Source organism: Polypterus senegalus, chromosome 12 (genome assembly GCF_016835505.1).
Source record: "Polypterus senegalus isolate Bchr_013 chromosome 12, ASM1683550v1, whole genome shotgun sequence".
Lineage (NCBI taxonomy): Eukaryota > Metazoa > Chordata > Cladistia > Polypteriformes > Polypteridae > Polypterus > Polypterus senegalus.
Window position 1 is genome coordinate 94,377,223 of NC_053165.1, and position 24,888 is coordinate 94,402,110.

At 40.6% G+C, this 24,888-nt stretch overlaps 1 protein-coding gene across 1 annotated transcript in view; it reads right to left on the minus strand.

Annotated features, from left to right (window-relative positions):
- Positions 1–7,211: 7,211 nt before the first annotated feature.
- The window catches only part of LOC120541390 (annexin A2-A-like), a 46,923-nt gene continuing 29,246 nt past the window's right edge, over positions 7,212–24,888 (minus strand). The window contains exons 7-13 of the mRNA XM_039772965.1: positions 23,251–23,330; positions 16,298–16,357; positions 11,821–11,914; positions 11,455–11,550; positions 9,999–10,057; positions 8,222–8,344; positions 7,212–7,530 (exon numbers count right to left, since the gene is read on the minus strand). Of these exons, the coding sequence (XP_039628899.1) occupies positions 7,471–7,530; positions 8,222–8,344; positions 9,999–10,057; positions 11,455–11,550; positions 11,821–11,914; positions 16,298–16,357; positions 23,251–23,330 (572 nt within the window). The 3' untranslated portion in view covers positions 7,212–7,470. The remainder of the gene's footprint in view (positions 7,531–8,221; positions 8,345–9,998; positions 10,058–11,454; positions 11,551–11,820; positions 11,915–16,297; positions 16,358–23,250; positions 23,331–24,888) is intronic.

Consider the following 24,888-nt stretch of genomic DNA (forward strand, 5'->3'; position numbering starts at 1 on the left):
CCGGACACAGACAGGTAGACATGATGTTTTGCACCAACACACGTGTACAACCCAGTGCCGCAGCACCAATCACCCCTTCAAGTCCTGGCCAACACAATGCCTTTTCACAGTCTTCAGACCACCTCCACTCCCTTCATTCGAGGCGGCCCCTTTTATCCACACCCGGATGTGCTCCAGGTGCTCCCCGGAAATTTCCTACCAACATGCCCCAGTGTGGCAGAACTGCCGGCTGTATCCCCAGAAGCACTCCAGGTGTCCCAGCTGCTCTTCCCCCCAGCACTTTGTGGTGTGGCGGAAGTGCTGAGGTCCAGAGCTCCAAAGGCATGGGGGCACCCCCTGGCGGTGACCACAGGCCCCTACAGGGTGGAGCTTCAAAGCTCTCTACCCGTGGCCCCCAAAGGAACCAGGGCGGTTGCCCCCAGATGGTCTGGGGAAGGCGCAAGCCCTCCTCCGGTCCTCCTGGGTGTCCTGGCCGGGTCGCCACCCCATCCACCTCTGACAATACATACATACATATATATATATATATACACATATCACCCACAAACATGTTTATTTACAATATTTACAAGTAATTGCTACAGTCACACAGACCCAAATAATGGTCACTAAGACCCAAATTAGTGCACAAAACAAACCCCAAAGTTACAGTCCTGGCCACAATGCCTTTCTTCTGGCCGCCTCCACACTTCTCTCTGCCTTGTCCTTCTTCCACCCGACTCCAGCCTCGAATGATGGGAGATGGCCCCTTTTATAGAGTCCCCGGATGAGTCCCAGGTGTTCCCGACATTCCTCCTCTAGCCACGCCCCAGCGTGGCGGAAGTGCCGGCTGTCCTCCCGGCAGCTCTCCGGCGCCGCCCTATTCTTCCCCAGCACTTCCTGGTGTGGCGGAAGTGCTGGGGTAACAGGTCCCCAAGGCATTGGGGCGCCTCCTGGTGGTGACCACGGGCCCCTACAGGGTGGAGCTTCCATGCTCTGTACCCGTGGCCCCCAAAGCAACCTGGAAGGCGAACCCCACGTGAACCAGGGTGGGCACAGACCCAGATCCGGTCCCTCATGGCGTTGCGGCCGGGTCATGGCCCCTGGCATCCCTGACAATATATATATATATATATATATATATATATATATATATATATATATATATATATATCAAAAGTGTGCCTTTAATTTTTTGAGCAGTGTATACATATATATATATATATATATATATGTATATATATGTATATATTGTGAACGATAGGGGGCGCTCTCGCTCCCTTGAACCCCTGTCCACGACTCCAGACACCAGGTAAAAGTCCAAATGTTGACTTTATTTCTCTTCCACAGTGCACAAAGCACACTCTCCTCCACAATACTCATATAATAAATCACAATAATACAATAAACCAATCCTCCAGCTCCCAGACGCGTTGCCACCCTTCCACCCAGCTCAGCTCGTTGTCTGGGAGTTCCCATAGTCCTTTTATAATCCCTGACCCGGAAGTGTTTCTGCCCAATAGTCCACAAGTCCTTTTCCCTTCCGGGTCAGGGTAAATAGTCCCTTTCTTCAACCCGGAAGTCCGTCGCTCTTCCTGTGACGAACCTCCGGGTCACAGGGCACGAAAAAGCCCTCAGTCCTCCCTGCAGCTCCCTCCTGTGGCCCCCACGGCATCCAGCAGGGTTGTCAGGCAGTCATACAAGCAAGTGGGGGCAAACAAACTACTGAGTACCATTTGGAGTTGCTGCAATGAAATTTTGGCAAAGTGGACAAGCTTGCCTGCTGAATCTTTTTTTTCACTTTGATTTCAACCGTCTGTAGGTTGATCATTTTCATTTCCATCAAACGATGTGCCATCCTTTCATTCCTAACACCATATCAGTCCATATCAGTAGAGATAGCCAGCAACATCTTTCTCCCATTGAGATCTGATGTTTTTTCAAAGCGTTCCCTTAATTTTTTGAGCAGTTTATATATACAGTATATATATATATATATATATATATATATATATATATATATATACAGTATATATATACAGTGGTACCTCAGTATATGTCCGCTTTGGAATAAGTCCAACTTGGTATACGTCCTGTTTGGACGCGAAAAATTTTGCTTGGTATACGACCTTTGCTTAGAATACGACTCGCGTGCTAGAACATCGCTCGCTACCCTTGTTTACCTCACTCGAGACAAAGCCACAACTGCCCACGAGCGTCAGTACGCGCTATAACTCTCTGTGAAGTTTCACGTGATTTTTTGTTTTTCCGTGTAAATTTGAATTGATTGTTGGAAAGTATGAAGGTGGCATGCATATTCAGGACTTGGCTGCTGAATACCGTATGCCGACAACGACGGTATCTACGATTGTGAAAAACAAAGACGTTATTAAAAAGTAAAGTGAGGTTAAATTTTCATTTATTTCATCTAATTGCTTTTGTATTTATGTATTTTAGTATTAAGCAGTGTTTACATTATTTTATACAACCCCATCAATGTATAATATGCCAATAACAATAGCTTTTTTTTATGGGAACGGATTAATCATTTTCCCTTTATTTCTTATGGGAAAAATTTATTTGGTATACATCCTGTTTGGTATAAGTCAAAGGATCTGGAATGGATTAAGGATGTATACCAAGGTGCCACTGTATATATATATATATATATATATATATATATATATATATATATATATATATATAATAAATAAATATATGTATACATATATCCATCCATTCCATTATCCAACCCACTATATCCTAACTACAGGTATATATATATATATATATATAAACACCATAACAAGCTTACCCATATACCGTATTACTATTTATTAAGGACAGAAATGTAGTGTATTATGTCCCCCTCTAGTGGTAAATATAACATTTTCATGACATTATAATGTAGTGCTGGGGTGTTGTACATGTTAGCCATTATGAATGTACTGAGAAGGCAAGTAAAATGACACCTTTTATTGGCTAACTAACAAAATTACAATATGCAGGCTTTCAAGGCAACTCAGGGCCCTTCTTTAGGTGTGATGTGATCATTATAATGTAAACGGGCAGGCAGACCCATTTGATTGCTTTTCAGCAGGTTTCTTCACTTTGATTAGACGGCTGTTTTCTCATTACATTCTAATAAAATATACAGCATGTAAATACTATAACTTAGATATACTTCCCCAAATACAATCACCTGGCAGTTTTATTTCTACCTATATACAGTGCATTAGTTGGAAAAAGCTAATAGAGGGAACTCACCTATAGTGTAATAATGTCCACAGCAGAAAGATACTGTGACCTGGCATCGCATATGCAGACCCCCATATAAGTTGACAGAAAAATGAACATACCATATGTATATATTCTAAAATTCAGTATTCTGTTAATTAAAGACCCCAGTCAAGTGTCCATTGTCACTTAACCGCCATCTTTCTTCCGAAGTCACTCCCATACTGTAAGCCAAGGTGCAGGGAAGCAGACATCAGACTACTGCTGACATTCTGTTACTTCAGGGCTCTGCAAAAAGTTAGAGGGCTGCAGGTTTTTGTTTTAACCGCATTCGCCCAATTAGAAACTGATGCTTACCAGTAACAGATCCTGTTTAACTGAGTGCCTTGTTATCTCATGTGTATATCGTAGATTTGTTCTCTACCAAGGACGTCATCCAAATGATTTGCCACCTGAAGTGGAAAAGTAATTCTCAGTCCTTCACTTTTTTCTCTTTGGATTCTTTCCAAATATTCTATTCAACCAAATCGTTTAAGATGAATACACCCAGGTGTAAATGGAGTCATGTTAGTCTCTTAGATGGAGACTGGTTGGTTTTGTTGTCATTTGCATCTGATTGCTAATAAGGAGTCAGTAAAAACAGTGAGTGCAGCTGTTTAAGTCTAAAACAAGCTATGAGGGGTGGGCGACTAAAGGCCACGTCATATGACATGACTTTTCCAGATATTTTTAGTCTTAATCTTGGTTTACATCATCTTAGTAAATCAGAAGCAGTCAGCAGCGGATTTCTGTGAAGATCAATCACCTAATGTGACAGACCCAGTGCCTCACTCCAACTAGTCTGATAAAATCAATCAAGTTTTTATTACGTCCTTAGTTGTAGGGGTGGGATGTACATGCATGAGAGCTGAGAACCAACAAATGCTCATCCAGAAGTACAATGCATACAAAGTAGCAACGAGAAATAAGGGACATGGGTGTTTTGGACCTTACAAACAGATCCAACAAAATCAAATGAGTTTAAGTCACAGAGATGGGCTCCATGTGCATGAGAGCTGACAAGAAATCAAAGCTCATCTTGAAGTACAACTCGGAGAAAGCAGCAATGAGGATTAACAGATGCAGGTGTTTTGGACCTCACAAACAGAAGAGAAGTTTGTCTGCCTGATATCTTGTGTATTACATAACACGACAGAACAAACAAAGAACAAAAAAGGCAGAGATCGTTGCTGAATTTGCTAGCGTTAGCACCAACACGTCTGCGACACGATCTGACAAAATCAAACAGGGTTAAGTCATAGGGATGGGATTTGTGTGCTCAGCCAGAAGTACGATTCAGAGAAGGTAGGGTGTTTTGGACTTCAAAAAACAGACAAGAACTTCATTTCTCTGATGTGTTGTGTTTCACGTACCAGAATGAAAAGAGAAAATAAAGGGAAGAGCGTGCTGCTGAACTCGTCACAACTGTTATCTCTTCATTCAGGATCAGTTCTGTCAGGCAGCAGGCTATATTGGCTGTCAGAAAAAGGGGTGACCACAACTGTGATAGAAGGCCGGCAGTCAGTCCGTAAATGTAACACGGATAGCGATGGCCAGTCATGTAATGTGACTTGGTCCGAACGATGAAATCAACGACTGCGATTGGGAAGTCTGACATACTACATAACTGGAAGGAGCCCTCACAAACAATGAATGCTCGTCCAGAAGTACAACATCATCTTAAAATGAAGCAGAAGAATGTTGCTTGAGCAAGAATCGACTTTTCATGAAGCAATCAGGTTGACATTCGCCACACCACCACTGCTATCCTTGTTCATAGCCTTGTCACCTCTCATCTCCATTATTGCAAGTCCTTTTTCTTTGGTCTTTCTTGCAGATCTCTTTATAAGTGTCGACTGGTCCAGAATTCAGCTGCCCGCATCCTTACTTGAACGCCCCCTACTCACCATATCACTCCCGTCTTGCAGCAGCTTCACTGGCTTCCGATTAAGTTCCGCATTCAATTCAAAATTCTTCTGTTAACTTTTAGGGCTCACCACAGCCTCGCCCCTCCATATCTGTCCGACCTCCTCCATGTTGCCATTCCCTCCCGTACCCTTAGATCCTCTTGCTCCATCCACTTGACTGCCCCCTTCGTCCATCTTACCACTACGGGGAGCACAGCATTCAGCTCTGGAACTCACTACCATCAGAGCTTAGAAATATTGATTCATTCTCACTTTTCAAATCTAAACTTAAAACTCATTCGTTTAAGACTTCTTTTTCTCTTTGACTACAATTGCTCTGTCTGATTTAAAATTTTGAATTTTAGTTTTGTTATTAATAATGTGTGTTCCATCTATTGTTCGGTGTCCTTGAGTGTTTAGAATACGAATAAATAAAATGTATTATTATTGTTATTAGCAAAAACCTGCAGCCTCCAATGTCCTCCAGGATCAACTTTGCAGAGCCCTGCATTAGCTGATCACTGCACTCTGCCCACATGACAGTAATGACTCTACCCAACTGACTGGAAAACGGGACTTGTCTGGAAAGGGAAGGGTGATCTCCTGGATGGCAGCAACTACAGGGGGATAACACTGCTCTCGGTGCCGGGGTAAGGGCCTTGCTGGAGTCATCCTCAATAGGATCCGTGATCTTCTGCTCACCTACCAGCTACCGGAGCGGTCTGGTTTTACGCCTAAGAAGTCTACCATCGACCACATCCTGGCACTAAGGGCTCTCATGGAGCGCAAGCACGAATGTCGGCAGAGTTTCTTTGCAGCCTTTGTCGATTTTTGTAAAGCGGTCAACTCAGTTGATCGAGCTGCCTGTGGGACATCCTGACTGTTCGCGGGATCCCCTCAATGTTGCTGGATATCATGGCTGGCGTGCACACTGGTTCTGTGAGTGCTGTGCAGAGTGGAGGCAGAACCTCTGTGTTTTTCCAGTTGATTCTGGGGTTTGTCAGCGGTGTGTTCTGCTCCTACTCTGTTCAATGCTGGCATGGACTGGGTGTTGGGCAAGATTGTGGGGTGGGGCATCTGTTGGTGAAGAAAGATTCACGGATCTTGACTTTGTTGACAATGCTGTGATCTTCATCGAGTCTATGGAGGCTCTGATCGGGACTCTCGAGAGACTGAATGAGGAGTCTGAGTGTCTGGGCTTGCGAGGGTCCTGATAAAACCCAACAGCCAGGCCTTTAATGACCTCCTGGGCATCAGAAGTGGGTCTGTTTGCAGAGAGAGTGTCGACTTTGCCGAGAGGTTTATTTACCTTGGCAGTGACATTCATGTCTCTGGTGACTCTTCCTATGAAGTCAGTAGACGGACTGGGAGAGCATGGGGGGTCATGAGGTCACTGGAAAGGGGTGTGTGGCGCTCCCGATATCTCTGCAAAAGGACGAAGGTCCAAGTCTTTAGAGTCCTGGTGCTTCCTGTCTTGCTATATGGTTGCGAGACATGGACGCTATCGAGTGACCTGAGACGAAGACTGGACTCCTTTGGTACTGTGTTTCTATAGGGAATCCTTGGGTCCCGCTGGTTTGAGTCCCGAATGAGGCACATGACCTGCATTGTGAGGGAGCGTCAGTTACGGCACTACGGTCATGTGGCACGATTCCCTGTGAGTGATGCAGCTCCTCATTATTGGGGACCCGAGTGGCTGGACCAGGCCAAGGAGTCGCCCACGTAACACCTGGCTACCGCACGTAGAGGGTAATTTCCGGAGGGTGGGACTGGACCGCGTGTCTCCCTGAGGGGTTGCCAACCGGGATCCCAAGTTGTCTCGTCACATAGTGGGTGCAGCAACGTGCTGTACCAGTGCATGCTCCCCAACTTGACTTGACTTGATTTAACAACCTGTAGTTATGGACCAATTAGACCATCTGGGCACACTACTCTGATCGCGTTTACTTATACCGGATTATGAAGTTAGAAAATAAATGGATGAGGTTTGACTGAAGGGACTTTGCCGAGCATCTGTTGCGGCTGCTGCATTCAACAAGAAGAGAGAAATTCCACAAAACTTCCATTTTTTTTATTTAAAAAAATCCTTGTGTATGTTGACAATAGTACAGAAACTTTTGTTTCCTTTGCTTTAAGTACAAAAATGAGCATTGCATAAAGGGTAAGTGTCAATATGATGAGCACCCCAAAAGTATGACACATCGGTGAATACTGCCGCCTGATTGGCTTCAGAGTATGATAGTCTGGAAAATGAATCAACATCTCCGACAACTGTGTTACGCTCGTAACACTCCACCTCGTGGGCGGCTCAGTCATCAGCGCCACACAGGCTTAGCAGAGCTTTCTGGTAGTCTCCCTTGGTGTGTTCCTGGACGTAAGCAAACAAAGAAGAACAAAGTTAATAAAGATAAATTAAAGAAGAGCTTCAAAGTTTAATATCTGAAACTTTCCTTAAGCGCTGCATATGTACATTGCTGGTTAACCCAAAGCAAATGAGACTTGGATGCAAAACCAACACAAGTCTTGTGCCCGGCATTGAGCTCAGCCCCCCATGTCTACATGATGCAACCTAATCCTCTTTGCATGTGTTTAGTCTAGCAGAGACGCTGTCAGCATTGGCTACTTGACAAAAGTGGCTGCACGTTTCTACTAGAGCCTGCAGGAGAGAAGGATTATGGAGGGAGGCAGCTGATTGATTAAGGGTGCCCCCTAAGGCCATGGGCACAGTTTGAGAAGGATTCCTTTGAAATTTGCTATGCCGCAGGGCTAACAGGGAAAGAGGAACCCACAAGTTAAGAGCGCTTTCTTGGGTGGTGCGGCCAAAAATGCAAGAACTGGAAGTGAGTGTCAGTGGACCATAAGAGAAAGGGGGTCCTGATGAATCTGTGAATTATAGGCTGCCATGTCATTTACGGGGGCATTGAGAGTGGAGCCTCTTTGCATTCTCTGCAATGATAGCGGCTTCCACTGGAGAATGATTTAAATTGAATGCTGTTTAAAGAGCTCATCTAAGGAAAACTCTAAATTAAACAGCATCGCGTTTCTTTAGAGGTACTTACAAGGATGGTCTGGTAGAGAGATTTGCCATACTGCTTCTTGAATTCAGTTCTAATCTTCTGCAAGTCAACCTCACAACGGGACACCATGATCCTGGTCAGTGTTTTATCCTTGGCACCTTTACCCTAAAATATGCAGCAACAGAATAACATACATGGATATTTTATAATTACAACACTGTGAAGCGCTTGCATTCAGTCAAACTGCAGATTCTAATTTACTTTAAATATTCCCACTACTGTATGTGAAAGGAGACTTTTAAATAGGCTGCCGTCAAAGAGTGCAGTTATTTTTTCCGATTTACTGATTCTGTTTGGAATGAATGGAATAGCATGGCATGTCATTTTCTCACCTGTTTAATCTAGATAAAAGTCAATGGGAGTAGCCTGTCCCAGTAAGCATAGCGCATAAGGCAGGAACTGGAACTAGTATGGCAGTGGTGTAAACTGCATGAATGCACAGTACTGTACACCTTAATTCAAATAAAAGAAAACTAAAATTATTTAGAACTCCAGTATTGCTTAAAGGTATAGTCTTCTTTTGTTAATTTGTAAATATATATGTAAACAATTTCAGAATAAAAACTAATACTTATGAATGTTCATTTTTAAACATTATCCACCTTAATAAATGGATAAGTGTCTGTCTGTCTGTCATTCTGAAAGATGGTGCATTACAAACATTTTTAGTAATAAAATACACTGATTTTGTCATTCCAACAGATGGAACATCAAAAACATTTGTAGCAGTAAAATGTATTGCATTTGTCATTCCAACAGATGGTGCATCACAAATATTAACACTGCTTTTACAAATCACATACCAGTTGGCATATAACAAAGGCACCTGTGTTGCATTCTGTGATGGACTGGCACCCTGTCCAGGGTTTATTTCTGCCTTGTGCTCTATGTTGGCTAGAATAGGCTCCAGCACCACCTGCAACCCTGGTCAGGTCTGAGCAGGTTAGAAAATGTCTGACTGACATGCATTGCATTTGTCATTCCAACAAATGGTGCATCACAAATATTAACACTGCTTTTACAAATCTCATACCAAATGGAATATAACAGAGACACATGCATTGTATTTGTCATACCTTCAAATGGCGCATCACGAATATTAACACTGCTTTTACAAATCTCATACCAAATGGAATATAACAGAGACACATGCATTGTACTTGTCATTCCAACAAATGGTACATCACAAATATTAACACTGCTTTTACAAATCTCATACCAAATGGAATATAACAGAGACACATGCATTGTACTTGTCATTCCAACAAATGGTACATCACAAATATTAACACTGCTTTTACAAATCACATACCAAATGGAATATAACAGAGACACATGCATTGTATTTCTCATACCTTCAAATGGTACATCACAAATATTAACACTGCTTTTACAAATCCCATACCAAATGGAATATAACAGAGACACATGCATTGTATTTCTCATACCTTCAAATGGTACATCACAAATATTAACACTGCTTTTACAAATCCCATACTAAATGGTATATAACATAGGCACATGTATTGCATCTGTCATTTCAACAGATGGTGCGTCACAACCATAACTGCTGCTTTTACCAATCTCATACCAGATGACATATAGTAGAGACATACGTATGCATTGCATGGTGCACTGTAAATGTTACTGCTGAGGTCTACATTGACTATTTAAATTTCAGCCCATCTTAGAAGGGCAGCACAGCTCATTATTTACATTATTTACATACTTAAGTAAATTATTTATTTTAAAATCTTACCTTCATAGAGTCTTGCAGCTTGGAAGCAAAGTAGAGATATTTGTTCTCAATATACTGAACTGTAAAAGAAACAAAGAAAGAATAACATTATAATAGCAGTTTAATTTGTGGTATTTTTCCTTCTAGATGTGCTGAACAGAAGATGGAAGGGATGCCTCGGGGTTGTAGGCATTGAGCCACCATGTCACAGGGGTGTCCCTTGAAATGAATTGCTTGCCATTGTTTTGAATAAGAGATGAACCAACTGTCAGTGGAGCCCAAATGAGTTCTGATTACAGCAACAATGCCTAAGGATCTAAAAATCATGAAATTTGATAAATGTCAGTAGAATTTAAAAGTGGTGGACTTTTGACTGAAAATATAAAATCACTTTTTAACCAAGCAAAGCTTTGTTTTATAAAGAACCATATTAGAACCCCGTCACTCCAAAATAACTTACATGTGTGCAGTAATAGGACACATAGCCTTATGGTTGAGTCATTCACAAAATACCCTGATTGGTTATAAACCTGACCCAATATAACATATACTGAATGTAACGGAAAAGCAGTAGTTTTTCAGTTAATTACATTAAGCGCTGATTGAATTATTTAAGAGGAGCACTGTTGGCTCACAAGTCTAGAGGTCTGACCTGAATTTCCGGCCTAGCATCTGTCCACGTCAGTTTGGTCCATTCTTACTGGGCATGCAGCTCTTCAGTTTTCCTCCCACATCCTAATGACATTCTTGTTGGGTTAACTGGTGACTTTCAATTTGTCCATTGTAAGCGGATGTAATTGCAGTAATAATCCATAACAACCATCAACTTTAGAAATAACAATAATGATGTATGGGATGGCATGGCAGTGCTGTCTCGCAGAAAGGAGACCTTGCATCCCGGGTTCCCTCTGCATGGAGTTTGCATGTTCTCCCCATGGGCTGCCTTGGTTTCCTCCTGCTGTCCAGAGATATGCAAGTGAAGTGAATTGGCAGAGCTAAATTAGGCATTTAGTGTTTGTGTGCCCTGTGATCCAGGGCTTGTTCCTGCCTTGTCCCATATGTTAGCTGGGATAGACTCCAGCACTCGTGACAACCATGGTCTGGATTAAAGTGAGTTAGAAAATGACATCTAATAATAATAATAATACTGTAGATTGGCTGGTGCCCTGCCCAGGGTTTATTCCTGCCTTGCGCCCAATGCTTGCAGTGACATGTTTTTTTGTCTTCAGCCCTAAATGTACTACCCCTTAATTTAAAAATGATGTATGTGATTCACCATTAAGCTGAATGAATTCTGCTGGATCGACTTAATCAATGCCTTTTGAGGATTTTGCAGACCTGAATAACTTAATATAAATCACCAAATGCATTGCTTGCAAGATGTAACCTTTTTTGATAAAAAACGTAAAGCTTTTCCGATTTTGGCAACTTATCAGGGAGTCACAGATGTTTGATTTTCAGTGTTACAAGCACATACCTAGATTCAGAAACGCGTTTTCTAGATCTCCTTTCACCTCTTTGCGAATGCTTTCCTGCATGTCGTAAGGACTGTAGCTCTTGTACTTTAGGAAGACTAGAAAGATAAAGAAGGAAACCATTTTAAATGTGGAAATATATAACAACCTGCAGTGTTCATATCACAAAAAAGCCAGTAGAGATAAGACATTAACATTAATGAGTGGATATAGAAATCTGCAAAAGCACACTTTAATCTCGTGCCAGGTGCATATGGCAATACGCTGGGCTCTCCGATTTCATCAAGACCGGGAATGCATCGTTCTCCTTTACGAATCAGCCCTTTTCAAATGAGGGGTTGCCAGATCATCTAACGTAGGAGCCTTACCTTGTTGAAGATGGGGCAGACTCCGCTCAGTCATGATAGTAATCCAGGTGGCCACATCTGTCCCCTTCCGTTTCACTCCGGCTTCATATAAATCCTGCATGAATAAAGACACTTGTTGAACAATGAAGATGAAGAGTCACACACTGTAATTTATGACGCCGACACACTAACCACCAATACCTTTATACTCCCAAGATTGCATGATACTGTATACAAACTATAAGTGCCAAGCAGGATCATCAGGCCGGGATGAGAATGGGATTCATTCTCAGACAGGAGGACAAGGTAAGGAAGCAGTGAGGGAAAGCTCCTAAATTTGTATATTTTCATCCTTCATCTACTAGATGGCAGCATCCCAGACTAAGATAGTCATGTGGAACCCAGCAGGGCATGATGGGAGTTGTAGTGCCGAGAGTCAGCCCTACTGGGTCCCATGGGAGCCACCAATGGGTGCTGTCGGCATTTGCAATCCCTTTCAATTTTTCTGCCTGACACGGAAACGTTATGCCCTGGCACCAGATGTACTACCTGAGTCCGACATTAAAGGAAGCCGTCCAGCCTCCTCTGGAGAGTCACAGCTAGGATGAAGGAAGGCAACACTTGCTGGAGGGAGGTGTGAGGCATTTTATAATAAACACCTCTGTTTTGAACCCATGACTGTCTGTGTGTCAGGTGTTTCTAGGGTTTGGAGCTCAGTGGTGCCCCCTATCTGTCACCAATCATACAAAATTAGAAACATCATCCGTCCATCCATCCATTATCCAACCCGCTATATCCTAACTACAGGGTCACAGGGGTCTGCTGGCGCCAATCCCAGCCAACACAGGACGCAAGGCAGGAAACAAATCCCGGACAGGGCGCCTGCCCACCGTAGTGGAAACATGATTTAAATATAATATTATCATTTCAGTGACATTTGTCTATGGACATTTTCCCTATTAAGTTTTTAGTGTCAATCACAAGGAGGTCAAGGCATGTCCTCTTCTCATCAAAAAGAATGTACCAGAACCAGAATCAAGCATGGCCCAGAAAGGTCCAGAGGGGATTTTAGGACAACCCTTCTGGTTAAGTCCTGAGTTGGGGGGATATAAAAGGCCAAAAAACAAAGTAAATGGAAGTTTACTTGACCTTATTCCAGAAGGAGAGAGATGCTCACAAACTCATAGTCACGTGTGTACACTTGGGAGACAATTTGAGGGATCTGGTGATGGTAGCTACCTGCCAAACCAAGCGATGGCACTGTATTCTAGTGCCTTCTCCCTTTCACCCTAAACAGAACGGAAGACCGATGGCCAATCCACCACTGACTTGCCCCTAACCTGCTTTGAACCAGATATTGAAAAGACGTTGCTAACATCTTTGTAAAAAGATCATTTATGTTTTCATTATACAACCTCAAACTTTTTTCTGTGTTGCATCTTTTTTTACAGCTTTTATGTTGTTAATAAAGAATTCCTAGGCATAAATAAATGTTTAAAAGTCATGTACAGTATTATGATTAACTGAGCACACCCCTAGCATGCATTCTTCTTCTTGTTCATTAAGTTATCTGCCATAAGGGAGGTCTTTCAATCGCGTTATTGCTCTTCTTATTTCTTACTGTACATAACTTAACGTACAATTTTTAAAAACGACTTAATCCAATTAGAGAGTTATAGGAGGCCAGCAGCCTAAAATACAAGAAAGAAACAAACACTTGAGTTGTGGGGTCCACTCATGTACACACTCACCTTTTACCAGAGTGTCACAATTTAGAATCTCTAATTAAAGTACCACGTGTGTCTTTAAGATGAGCAAGCATTTTTAAATCTAACCTTACATCATTCAGACACTTCCAACAAATGTGCTGCAGCCTCACGACTGGACAAACTTGATAAGAAGGCAGGCTCTATTGTAGGAGTAAAGTTGGACAGTTTAACATCTGTGGCAGAGTGAGGGGTGCTGAGCAGACTCCTGTCAATCATGGAGAATCCTCTGCATCCACTGAACAGGATCATCTCCAGACAGAAGAGTAGCTTCAGTGACAGACTGTTGTCACCGTCCTGCTCCACTGACAGACTGAGGAGACCCCACACTATGTGACTCTTCAATTCCACCCGGGGGAGTAAATGCTAACATTACTCAAAGTTATTGTCTGCTTTTACATGCATTTTATTACTCTTTAATTATATATATATATATATTTTGTATCAGTATACTGCTGCTGGATTATGTGAATTTCCCCTTGGGATTAATAAAGTATCTATCTATCTATCTATCTATCTATCTATCTATCTATCTATCTATCTATCTATCTATTATATATTGCCTTTCATATCTATCTATCTATTATATAGTGCCTTTCATATCTGTCTATCTATCTATTATGTAGTGCCTTTCATATCTATCTATCTATCTATCTATCTATCTATCTAAATTCAATGTGGATGTCACAAATCAGCCTATGACATGCCTGAGATATTTAGACTTTCTTTTGTAAAACGTAACTTAATGTTTAAAAATAAGATAATTGAAAGGATTCGTCAAAGGGATGACGGACAAGCAGGCAGACATCTAATACATGCAATTCTTTAGAAGAGAATGTCAAAACGTCAACAAATGTGTTGTTGACCTAAATCCAATTTCTTTCTTTTCCTTGATTTGCTTTGTCGTTGCCAATAATCGGTCTTTCCATTAAAAATCCAAAATATGGTTGTGTGTCTCTGCACGTCGCCATCTTTTATAGTGACAGTATGATGACATCATGTGTGGCATTACCGTTGACCTGCATAGTTGGCAACAATCATTGATGCCATTAACAATGTGGTAGCTTCCATGAAAATAAAGCACAGAATGCCAGCATCTAATAAAAACGATGAAATAACGGCAAAATTCTGAAACACTCAAAATAACATCAGTAATAGAAAACAGAAATTACCGTATATATTCATGTTTAAGTTGGGTCTTAAAATGTAAAAAATCGATCATAAAATCAGACCCCGACTTATGCGCCCGTTCAAAAATGTGACACTTATTATTTTTTTTTTTACATCTTCTTGCCTCCTCCAATCTCGAATTGGATTCTCAGACACATCGAATTTTTTTGCAGCAGTGCAGTTACCAATTTCTTTCTCCATTTCAACAATTTTTAATTTAAAACCAGATTCATATTTTCTTCTGATCGAACGCTCCATCGTAGATAAGGGATGCTCTTACGATAAAGGTGTATGAGGGTGTGAGATACAAAAAACACAAATCAGTGCAAACGTTGCTTTGGGATAGTTTGGGTATTACCATATGGTCACGTAGGCACAATACATAGGAAATAAAAGGCAGTGTGCTCGGTAGTTACTTTCTCAGATGGGCATTAGCATATCGTAATCTCTTGGATCAATAGCATGAGTTTTCCACATTTGACTTACGACCGATGTTATAAAATTATAAAATACTGGAAATGTCCCGACTAATCCGTAGAAGAACTTAAACGCGAGTATATACGGTAACTAAAATAATTCGGATTGTTCTCTAATGAGATACTGACCTATACAACAGTATTGGTGAAGTAAAAATTTAAAAAATTAGAACATCCTTGCTTTTAAATGACTGGACATACACATTTAGGTTTCGCAAAAAAAATACATCTAAACCAGTGTTTCTTAAACTATGGGTTGCAACTCATTTTGTTCTGCAAGACTTCTAGAACTGGATTGCGCTGAGTCATGAATCACAATTGAAGTGAAAGGGAAAGGATCACAAAAATCCTTGAAATGGTTTGTCATTTGCATGGCTTAAACAAACCCTCTAAGTTCAGCGGCGATTCTTCAAGGAGGAAAAGGACAACAATTGGTGGCGATTCTACAAGGGGGAGAAACAGACAAACAACTGTGACTCTCCTAGGGCACCCAATCCCCTTACACACCCTCCCTGGACAATGATCGGTGGTGATTCTCCAAGGGGCGAGATGATGTCCTGCCACGATTATGGATCTTGAAGACACATAAAAGGTGAAACTGAGTGCTGAGAAAAAAAAATGTAAGAAACACTGATCTAAAACCTTTGGCCCTCAAGCTTTGCTTTAGTCTTGCTGATTAACACCACAAGGTCTACAGTAGACTTTCACACTCAATAATAAGGATAGGCATCATTGCAACTTTCTGTAACCCTGAGCTGGGATAAAAGGGTTTGAATATGGATGGAAGACAACATGGAGGGAGAAATAAATAACAGTCAAAGTTAATTGATCAAGCAAGTTCACGAAATGTTAGTACAAGCTGTTAATGGTGGTGTATAATATAATGATTGATTGACTAACAACATTATGTGTACCCTGTACAACACTATTTACAAACAGAATATATAGCTTGAAGAATTATTAAAAACAGGAAATTGCAGCAATTATGCGGTGAAAAGTAAAGATTTGTGTTTTAGAACAATGTGAAACAGAACAAATATATAAACAATGCTTTTTAAAATCATAAAAGAATGTAGTTTTGCTAACCCTAGCATCTTGGTCAATTCTTTCAAAGTCTTGAATTCCACCGCTTTCACTTCTGTTGCCCTAGAAACAGAGAATTTAAAAAAGGCAATTAAAAGACACTTAAAATATGTTGAAATATCAAATATGATAGATAGATAGATAGATAGATAGATACCACACACCATAAATTAACATTTTTCACATCACTGTATACATACTGACATATAGTAAATAGTAAATATATATAGCATAGTCTAGTATATAATAAATAGCAAATATATAGTAGAGTATAGTATAGTATAAAGCATAGTATAGTATATATAATATAGTATATAGTAAATAGTAAATATATATTGTAGCGTATAGTATAGTATAGTATATAATATAGTAAATATACAGTGCATCCGGAAAGTATTCACAGCGCATCACTTTTTCCATTTTGTTATGTTACAGCCTTATTCCAAAATGGATTTAATTCATTTTTTTCCTCAGAATTCTACACATAACACCCCATAATGACAACGTGAAAAAAGTTTACTTGAGGTTTTTGCAAATGTATTAAAAATAAAAAAATTGAGAAAGCACATGTACATAAGTATTCACAGCCTTTGCCATGAAGCTCCAAATTGAGCTCAGGTGCATCCTGTTTCCCCTGATCATCCTTGAGATGTTTCTGCAGCTTCATTGGAGTCCACCTGTGGTAGATTCAGTTGATTGGACATGATTTGGAAAGGCACACACCTGTCTATAGAAGGTCCCACAGTTGACAGTTCATGTCAGAGCACAAACCAAGCATGAAGTCAAAGGAATTGTCTGTAGACCTCTGAGACAGGATTGTCTCGAGGCACAAATCTGGGGAAGGTTACAGAAACATTTCTGCTGCTTTGAAGGTCCCAATCAGCACAGCGGCCTCCATCATTCGTAAGTGGAAGAAGTTGGAAACCACCAGGACTCTTCCTAGAGCTGGCCGGCCATCTAAACTGAGCGATCAGGGGAGAAGGGCCTTAGTCAGGGAGGTGACCAAGAACCCAATGGTCACTCTGTCAGAGCTCCAGAGGTCCTCTGTGGATAGAGGAGAATCTTCCAGAAGGACGACCATCTCTGCAGCAATCCACCAATCAGGCCTGTATGGTAGAGTGGCCAGATGGAAGCCACTCCTTAGTAAAAGGCACATGGCAGCCCGCCTGGAGTTTGTCAAAAGGCACCTGAAGGACTCTCAGACCGTGAGAAACAAAATTCTCTGGTCTGATGAGACAAAGATTGAACTCTTTGGTGTGAATGCCAGGCGTCACGTTTGGAGGAAACCAGGCACTGCTCATCACCAGGCCAATACCATCCTTACAGTGAAGCATGGTGGTGGCAGCATCATGCTGTGGGGATGTTTTTCAGCAGCAGGAACTGGGAGACTGTCAGGATAAAGCGAAAGATGACTGCAGCAATGTACAGAGACATCCTGGATGAAAACCTGCTCCAGAGCGCTCTTGACCTCAGACTGGGGCGACGGTTCATCTTTCAGCAGGACAACAACCCTAAGCACACAGCCAAGATATCAAAGGAGTGGCTTCAGGACAACTCTGTGAATGTCCTTGAGTGGCCCAGCCAGAGCCCAGACTTGAATCTGATTGAACATCTCTGGAGAGATCTTAAAATGGCTGTGCACCGACGCTTCCCATCCAACCTGATGGCGCTTGAGAGGTGCTGCAAAGAGGAATGGGCGAAACTGACCAAGGATAGGTGTGCCAAGCTTGTGGCATCATAATCAAAAAGACTTGAGGCTGGAATTGCTGCCAAAAGTGCATCGACAAAGTATTGAGCAAAAGCTGTGAATACTTATGTACATGTGATTTCTCAGTTTTTTTATTTTTAATAAATTTGCAAAAACCTCAAGTAAATGTTTTTCACGTTGTCATTATGGGTTGTTGTGTGTAGAATTCTGAGGAAAAAAAATGAATTTAATCCATTTTGGAATAAGGCTGTAACATAACAAAATGTGGAAAAAGTGATGCGCTATGAATACTTTCCAGATGCACTGTATATAGTAGAGTACAGTATGGTAAAGTATATAGTAAATAAATATAGTATAGTATAGTATAGTATAGTATATATCTACTGCTCAAAAGAATTAAAGGAACACTTTTTAATCAGAGTATAGCATAAAGTCAATGAAACAAGTCAGTCAGTTAAGTAGCAGAGGGGGTTGTTAATCAGTTTCAGCTGCTGTGGTGTTAATGAAATTAACAACAGATGCACTAGAGGGGCAACAATGAGATGACCCCCAAAACAGGAATGGTTTAACAGGTGGAGGCCACTGACATTTTTCCCTCCTCATCTTTTCTGACTGTTTCTTCACTAGTTTTGCATTTGGCTACAGTCAGTGTAGGCTCGGCCAGTACTTGGATGGGAGCCGGAGTTGGGAGGGAGTGTGACAGAGCTGCTGGGAGGAGAGGAGGATTGATTATTGTTGATTTATTAGTACTATTGTATTGATTATTGGGTATTGTGGAGGTGGAGGTGCTTTGTGCACATTATTCAAGAAATTAAATTTATTTCTTATACTTTTACCTGGTGTCTGGATGTGTTGTCTGTGGGTTACACGGGGCAACAGCGGCCCCTACTGTCACAGTATATAGTAAACTACCAGAATACCCGCGCTTCGCAGCGGAGAAGTAGTGTGTTAAAGAAGGTACGAAAAAGAAAAGGAAAAATTTTAAAAATAACGTGATTGTTAATGTAATTGTTTTGTCATTGATATGAGTGTTGTTCTCATATATATATATCTATATATATATATATCTATATATATATATATATATATATATGTTGTTCTCATATCTATCTATATATATATATATATCTCTATCTATATATATTATATATATATATATATACCGCTTGCAGCGAGAAGTAGTGTGTTAAAGAAGTTATGAAAAAGAAAAGGAAACATTTTAAAAATAATATAACATGATTGTCAAAGTAATTGTTTTGTGTATTTGGCGGCAGCGTCACAAAGTTTTTTTCGTCTACCTGCATCAGAAAATGTACCACAACGCCTGACACGCCTCCTTTTACTGTTTTCTCACAGCTTGGATTGCTGCTGTCATATATATATATATATACACACACACACACACACACACACACACACACATACATACATACATACATACATACATATATACACATATATACACATACATATCTTCATATCTACATATCTATATACATATCTACATATACACACATATATATATACATACCTATCTACATCATATATACACACACATACATACACACACACAAATTATATATATGTGTGTATGTATGTATGTATGTATGTATGTACGTATATGTATGTATGTGTGTGTGTGTATATATATATATATATATATATATACACACATACATACATATATACACATACATATACTTGTGTGTATAGCTTTTATATATGTGTGTGTATAGCTTTGGTCACTGAGTGCAAGAGAGAAATAATAAAATATAGTCTATAAGTTATTAAACAGTAAAACATTAACGTTTTAAGAAGTACAGGTACATTGAGCACTACTGGAGTGGTTGCGGGTAAACTACATTTTAAAGACTGTGTAACACAACAGGTAAGTAACTAACAGCAGCTAAAATATATATGGATCATCTCTCGGTAGTAGATCCCTTTTGAAAGGCGCTACACGACGGCTGTGGTATAGAAATGACATTTTCTATGTGAACGTTCAAATTTGTGCCTCTGGTAATGTGCCTTACCGGCATTTAAAGAAAATTAGTTTTGTGTCCTCTGCAGTGTTAAGCGAGAAAGGCTTTAGTTTGGGACAAAAGGAAAAAAGTTGTAAAGAAAGGAAAGTTGCCTTTTCTTTTATATAGTATAGAGAGATGTGTTCGCTGACGTTATGATCGCCTTTTGACGACAGTCGCGGTGGGTCTTGTGTAGACTGGTGAGACGTCCTCGCCATTAATCGGCTGTGATGGCACTGTCAGTCCTCTACTCGTGTGCGTGTCTTCATAATCCGAGCTGACAACCTCATAATCGTATACGTGCAAAAGAAAGTGTGAATCGCCTTAATATTATTTTGCCGTGGTGTAGAAAAGGGGTCCCGTGTTTGCAGTTGTCTGGGCTATAGCGCAAGGGGAGGATGAAAAAAATTAAAAGTGCTCACTTTGACTTAAGGCAGAAGCGCAGTCAGCGTCTCATAGGCCGGCACAGCTATGCACGCGCGCTGGCTGCTCGACTTTTGCAGGGCAGGAGACCACAGTTTTTGCAGACACGTTCATGATATCAAAAGTCTCAGCGCTCTTTGGAGGTCATTCATATATTATATGATATATATGTATATATATATATATATATATATATATATATATATATATATATATATATATATATATATATATATATATATATATATATATATATATATATATATCAAAATACCCCCTCGCAGCGGAGAAGTAGTGTGTTAAAGAAGTAATGAAAAAGAAAAGGAAACATTTTAATAATAACGTAAGATGATTGACATTGTCATGAGTGTTGCTGTCATATATATGCCTGCCTAAATAAGTCACCCTCGCTTTGCTCTTACTTTATTTACCGTTCATTTAATCACGGCTAGTGGCGGAAAAATTATAAAATGGAAGGAGGATGGCTTTACCAAAACAATTATTGATGGCGAATCGATTATTCATAAAGCTTGAATTGGTGATGTTTTTCTGTGTTAACCTCATATTTTTCATACTTCTTCTCAAACAAAGGTGGTGCGAGGGTAAAATGAATCGGGAATGCGCTGATGAAAGTAATCGGTGTACCAGGAAATCATGCATTGACAAAAGCTCCCCTGTGCTTGTAATGCAAAGTGTGATTAAATGCATTATTTTTTAACGCGTTATGGAGCACATGCATCGAAGCTTCTCAGCTGTGCTTGTGCTAAGAAAAGGAAAGATTTTAAAAATAACGTAACACGATTGTCAATGTAACCTTTTGTAAGTAGTGCCTGGAGGATTCAGTGTGGAGAAACTCTATAGAGACAGCGTGTGTATTAACTTGTGGATTTTTCTGTGAGTATTTGGTGGCAGTCTGACCAAGTTGCTTCGGAAGACGGCATTAGCTGCAGAGCTCAGCTCAGAGCCAAATGAGATGAATGGGAGGGGAGATGATGACGTGACTCCCCCACCCGCCTTAACTGTCAATCCCCCACAAACACAGTCTCTCGGAATTTGCATAAGCACACCCCTTCACCTACAATTTTAACTTAGTTACAAAGTGATCAAAACTCTCGTTTATATCCTGCGTCCTCTCATTAAACTTGTATCCCGCATTACCTGTGGGCATGTGAAACGCCAGCGGTAGCCTGTCTATGAACTTAATTTAAAGTTTAGGTTTACACCTTGCTTTCTTTCCGAGGTAGCAGCAGTCATGAATATGGTAGTATATGTCACTCGCTCGCTTCTTATTGTTTCGCTGCCTTCTCAATTATATAATGCATGTTTTCTTAAGGGCTTTTTGTGTGGTCTTCCTGGTTTTCTACGCACTGCGTTGACAGTCAGTTCACGTGATTACGTGAGAGGCGTGATGATGTCACACGAAACTCCGCCCCCCCATGTCATTGCCAGCTCAACTCCATTACAGTTAATGGAGAAAAATACCTCCCAGTTATGACCATTAGGCGTAGAATTTCGAAATGAAACCTGCCCAACTTTTGTAAGTAAGCTGTAAGGAATGAGCCTGCCAAATTTCAGCCTTCTACCTACATGGGAAATTGGAGAATTAGTGATGAGTGAGTGAGTGAGTGAGTGAGTGAGTGAGTGAGTGAGTGAGGGCTTTGCCTTTTATTAGTTTAGATAGTAACTAAATAAGTATACAGTACATGAATGACAGGAGCACACCCTGGAGAGGGCGCTAGTCCATTGCAGGGTGAACGAACACACACACACACACACACACACACACACACACCACCTAACCTGCATGTTTTTGCAATGTAAGAGGAAGCTGGATCACCTGTAGGAAACCCACATGGACATGTGGAGAACATGCAGACTCCACGCAGGGAAGCCCTGTGACGCAAACCTAGGTCTTCTTACTGTGAGGCAGCAGTGCTATCACTGTGCCAGCATGCCACCTCTTTTTTTGTATGCGTTATTTACTAAATATTTGAGGATTGTCTATATTTTATCCCCAACTGATGGATGTGGCTTTGAAGAAGCGGTGATTTTCTGAAACTTATCAGCCAGATTGGACTCCCGTCTGCTCTCTGGATACCGCATTTTGTTCTTGAGACTCTGATTTAAGTGTTGAGACGTGTGGACATTGTCTTACTGGGCCTTTACCCCAGAGAATTTATTATTTGTAACATTTTGATTTACATCTTTGTATGTTTTTACATTTATACATGTTATTATATTTCTGATCTAATCCATGTAAGTACTAATAACATTTGTTGCTTGAAATGGATCTTTCGTTTTAAACAATATCGTGCTCTTTTAACTATTGTTACTACTGAAAAAGAGTGCCAGAGAAAGGCACAGAAGAGCAGTAGTGGCCTGAGAAGGAAGCCTGCCTGTTGGGAGTTGGAGATGAAGAAACTAAAACAGTTGTGAGTAGCTTGAGGTGGACACAGAGGGCAAAAATCTGCATTTGTGTAAATTTGTTGCTAATGATGGGGCACATTTAACTGCATGGGATACTGTGAATTAAGTTTTAAATACTATATACTATATCTATTTAAATGTTAATACACTGTATAAACTTTTTGCCTCTACAGTAGCCATTACAAAAGCAAGTAATAAAAGAAATTGCTACTGATCAATGTGTAGTACTGCATTTTACTCATAACCTTTATTTTTGGTAGCTGTTTAGCCATTCCTAAGTAGTAGTTTATTAGAAACATTTGCACAGCAAAAACGGGTTGTTATCTATGAATTACAGTGATTATAAAAATATACAGTATATTGATGTATTGTTTTACCTTTGCCAGAGCCAGGAGCAACTTGCGGAAGTCTCCAGAGGTGTCGGATGTAATGTCTTTTTCCAGCTCTGTCTTATAAACTGAAAGAGAAGCAAACTGGTTTATTACTAAAGGCCTCCAAAATAATTTCACAGTGATTGTTATAAAATGAGGCAAGCTCATCCAATGGGATGTTCTTTACGCGCACCAGTTGAAGGATCACTGGGGTAAGACGCTAGAGGCTGCAGAAATAGACACATTGACGCATAAAACTACTGTAGGAGACAGTGACTTTAGTAGAAAGGATTAGGCTTAGGGCTTCAAATTCTGGAATGACTCACTTACCAATATTAGAGATGACCAGTCTCCCTCAGTTTTTAAATCATGGCTGAAAACTCGTGTTTTTAATAATAAGTTTTATTCATGTAGCACCTTTCATGCACTCAAGGACACTTTACAATTCAATAAGCACATTAACAAGACAATACAAGAAAATGAATAATACTCATTGAAGAGATGTGTTTTTAACAGGAGTTTGAAATCCATCCATCCATTATCCAACCCACTATATCCTAACTACAGGGTCACAGGGGGTCTGCTGGAGCCAATCCCAGCCAATACAGGGCGTAAGGCAGGAACAAACCCCGGGCAGGGCACACACTAGGGACAATTTAGGATCGCCAATGCACCTAACCTGCATGTCTTTGGACTGTGGGAGGAAACCCACGCAGACACGGGGAGAACATGCAAACTCCACGCAGAAAGGACCTGGGGAGCGAATCCAGGCCTCCTAACTGCGAGGCAGCAGCGCTGCCCACTGCGCCACTCAGCTTGAAATGAATAATAGATATTTCCTCGTGAAGACTGAGAGGAAGAGTATTCCAAATTTTAGGGGCTATCACACTGAAAGCTCGGCCTCCCATAGTTCCTAACCTGTATTTAGGTACAGTGAGTACGTTAGCGTCCAATTATCTTAATGCACAGTCAGGAGTGTAAGGAAGCAGCAGCTCAGACAGATAATGAGGGGCTAAACCATGAAGGGCTTTAAAGGTGAGAAGAATAATTTTATATTTGATTCTTGAAGAAACTGGTAACCAAAGCAAATCATAAAGGACAGGAGTGATGAGAGCAGATGTTTTAGTGTGTGTAATTAGACGAGCAGCAGAATTCTGAACATATTGTAATCTATTGATATATTTATTCGGGAGGCCATCAAACAATGCATTGCAATAGTCCAGACAGGTAGTGATGAAAGCGTGAATCGGTGTTTCAGCATCCTGCACACTGAGGAAAGAATGCAGATGAGCAACGTGACGAAGTTGAAAAAAAGCCGTCTGTACTATTGAGCGAATGTGTGGTTGAAAAGTAAGAAGCTGATCAAAGATGACACCCAAATTACGGACTGATGCTGAGGGTTCAACCAGGGTCACATCGACGCCAGTTTTTATCCCACGAAGAGTAGACAGGACAGATTTGGTACCGACTAATAAGATTTCTTTTTTTATCAGGATTAACTTGTAAAAAATTGATTTCCTGAATGCAATCAGTCAGCGCAACGGGTGAAGATGTTCAGCATAGCATACAACAGTTAGCTGCTTCTGCTATTTCATATTCCAGTCTAATATTACTTTTTTACTTATTTGAAGTAAATGTTCTTGA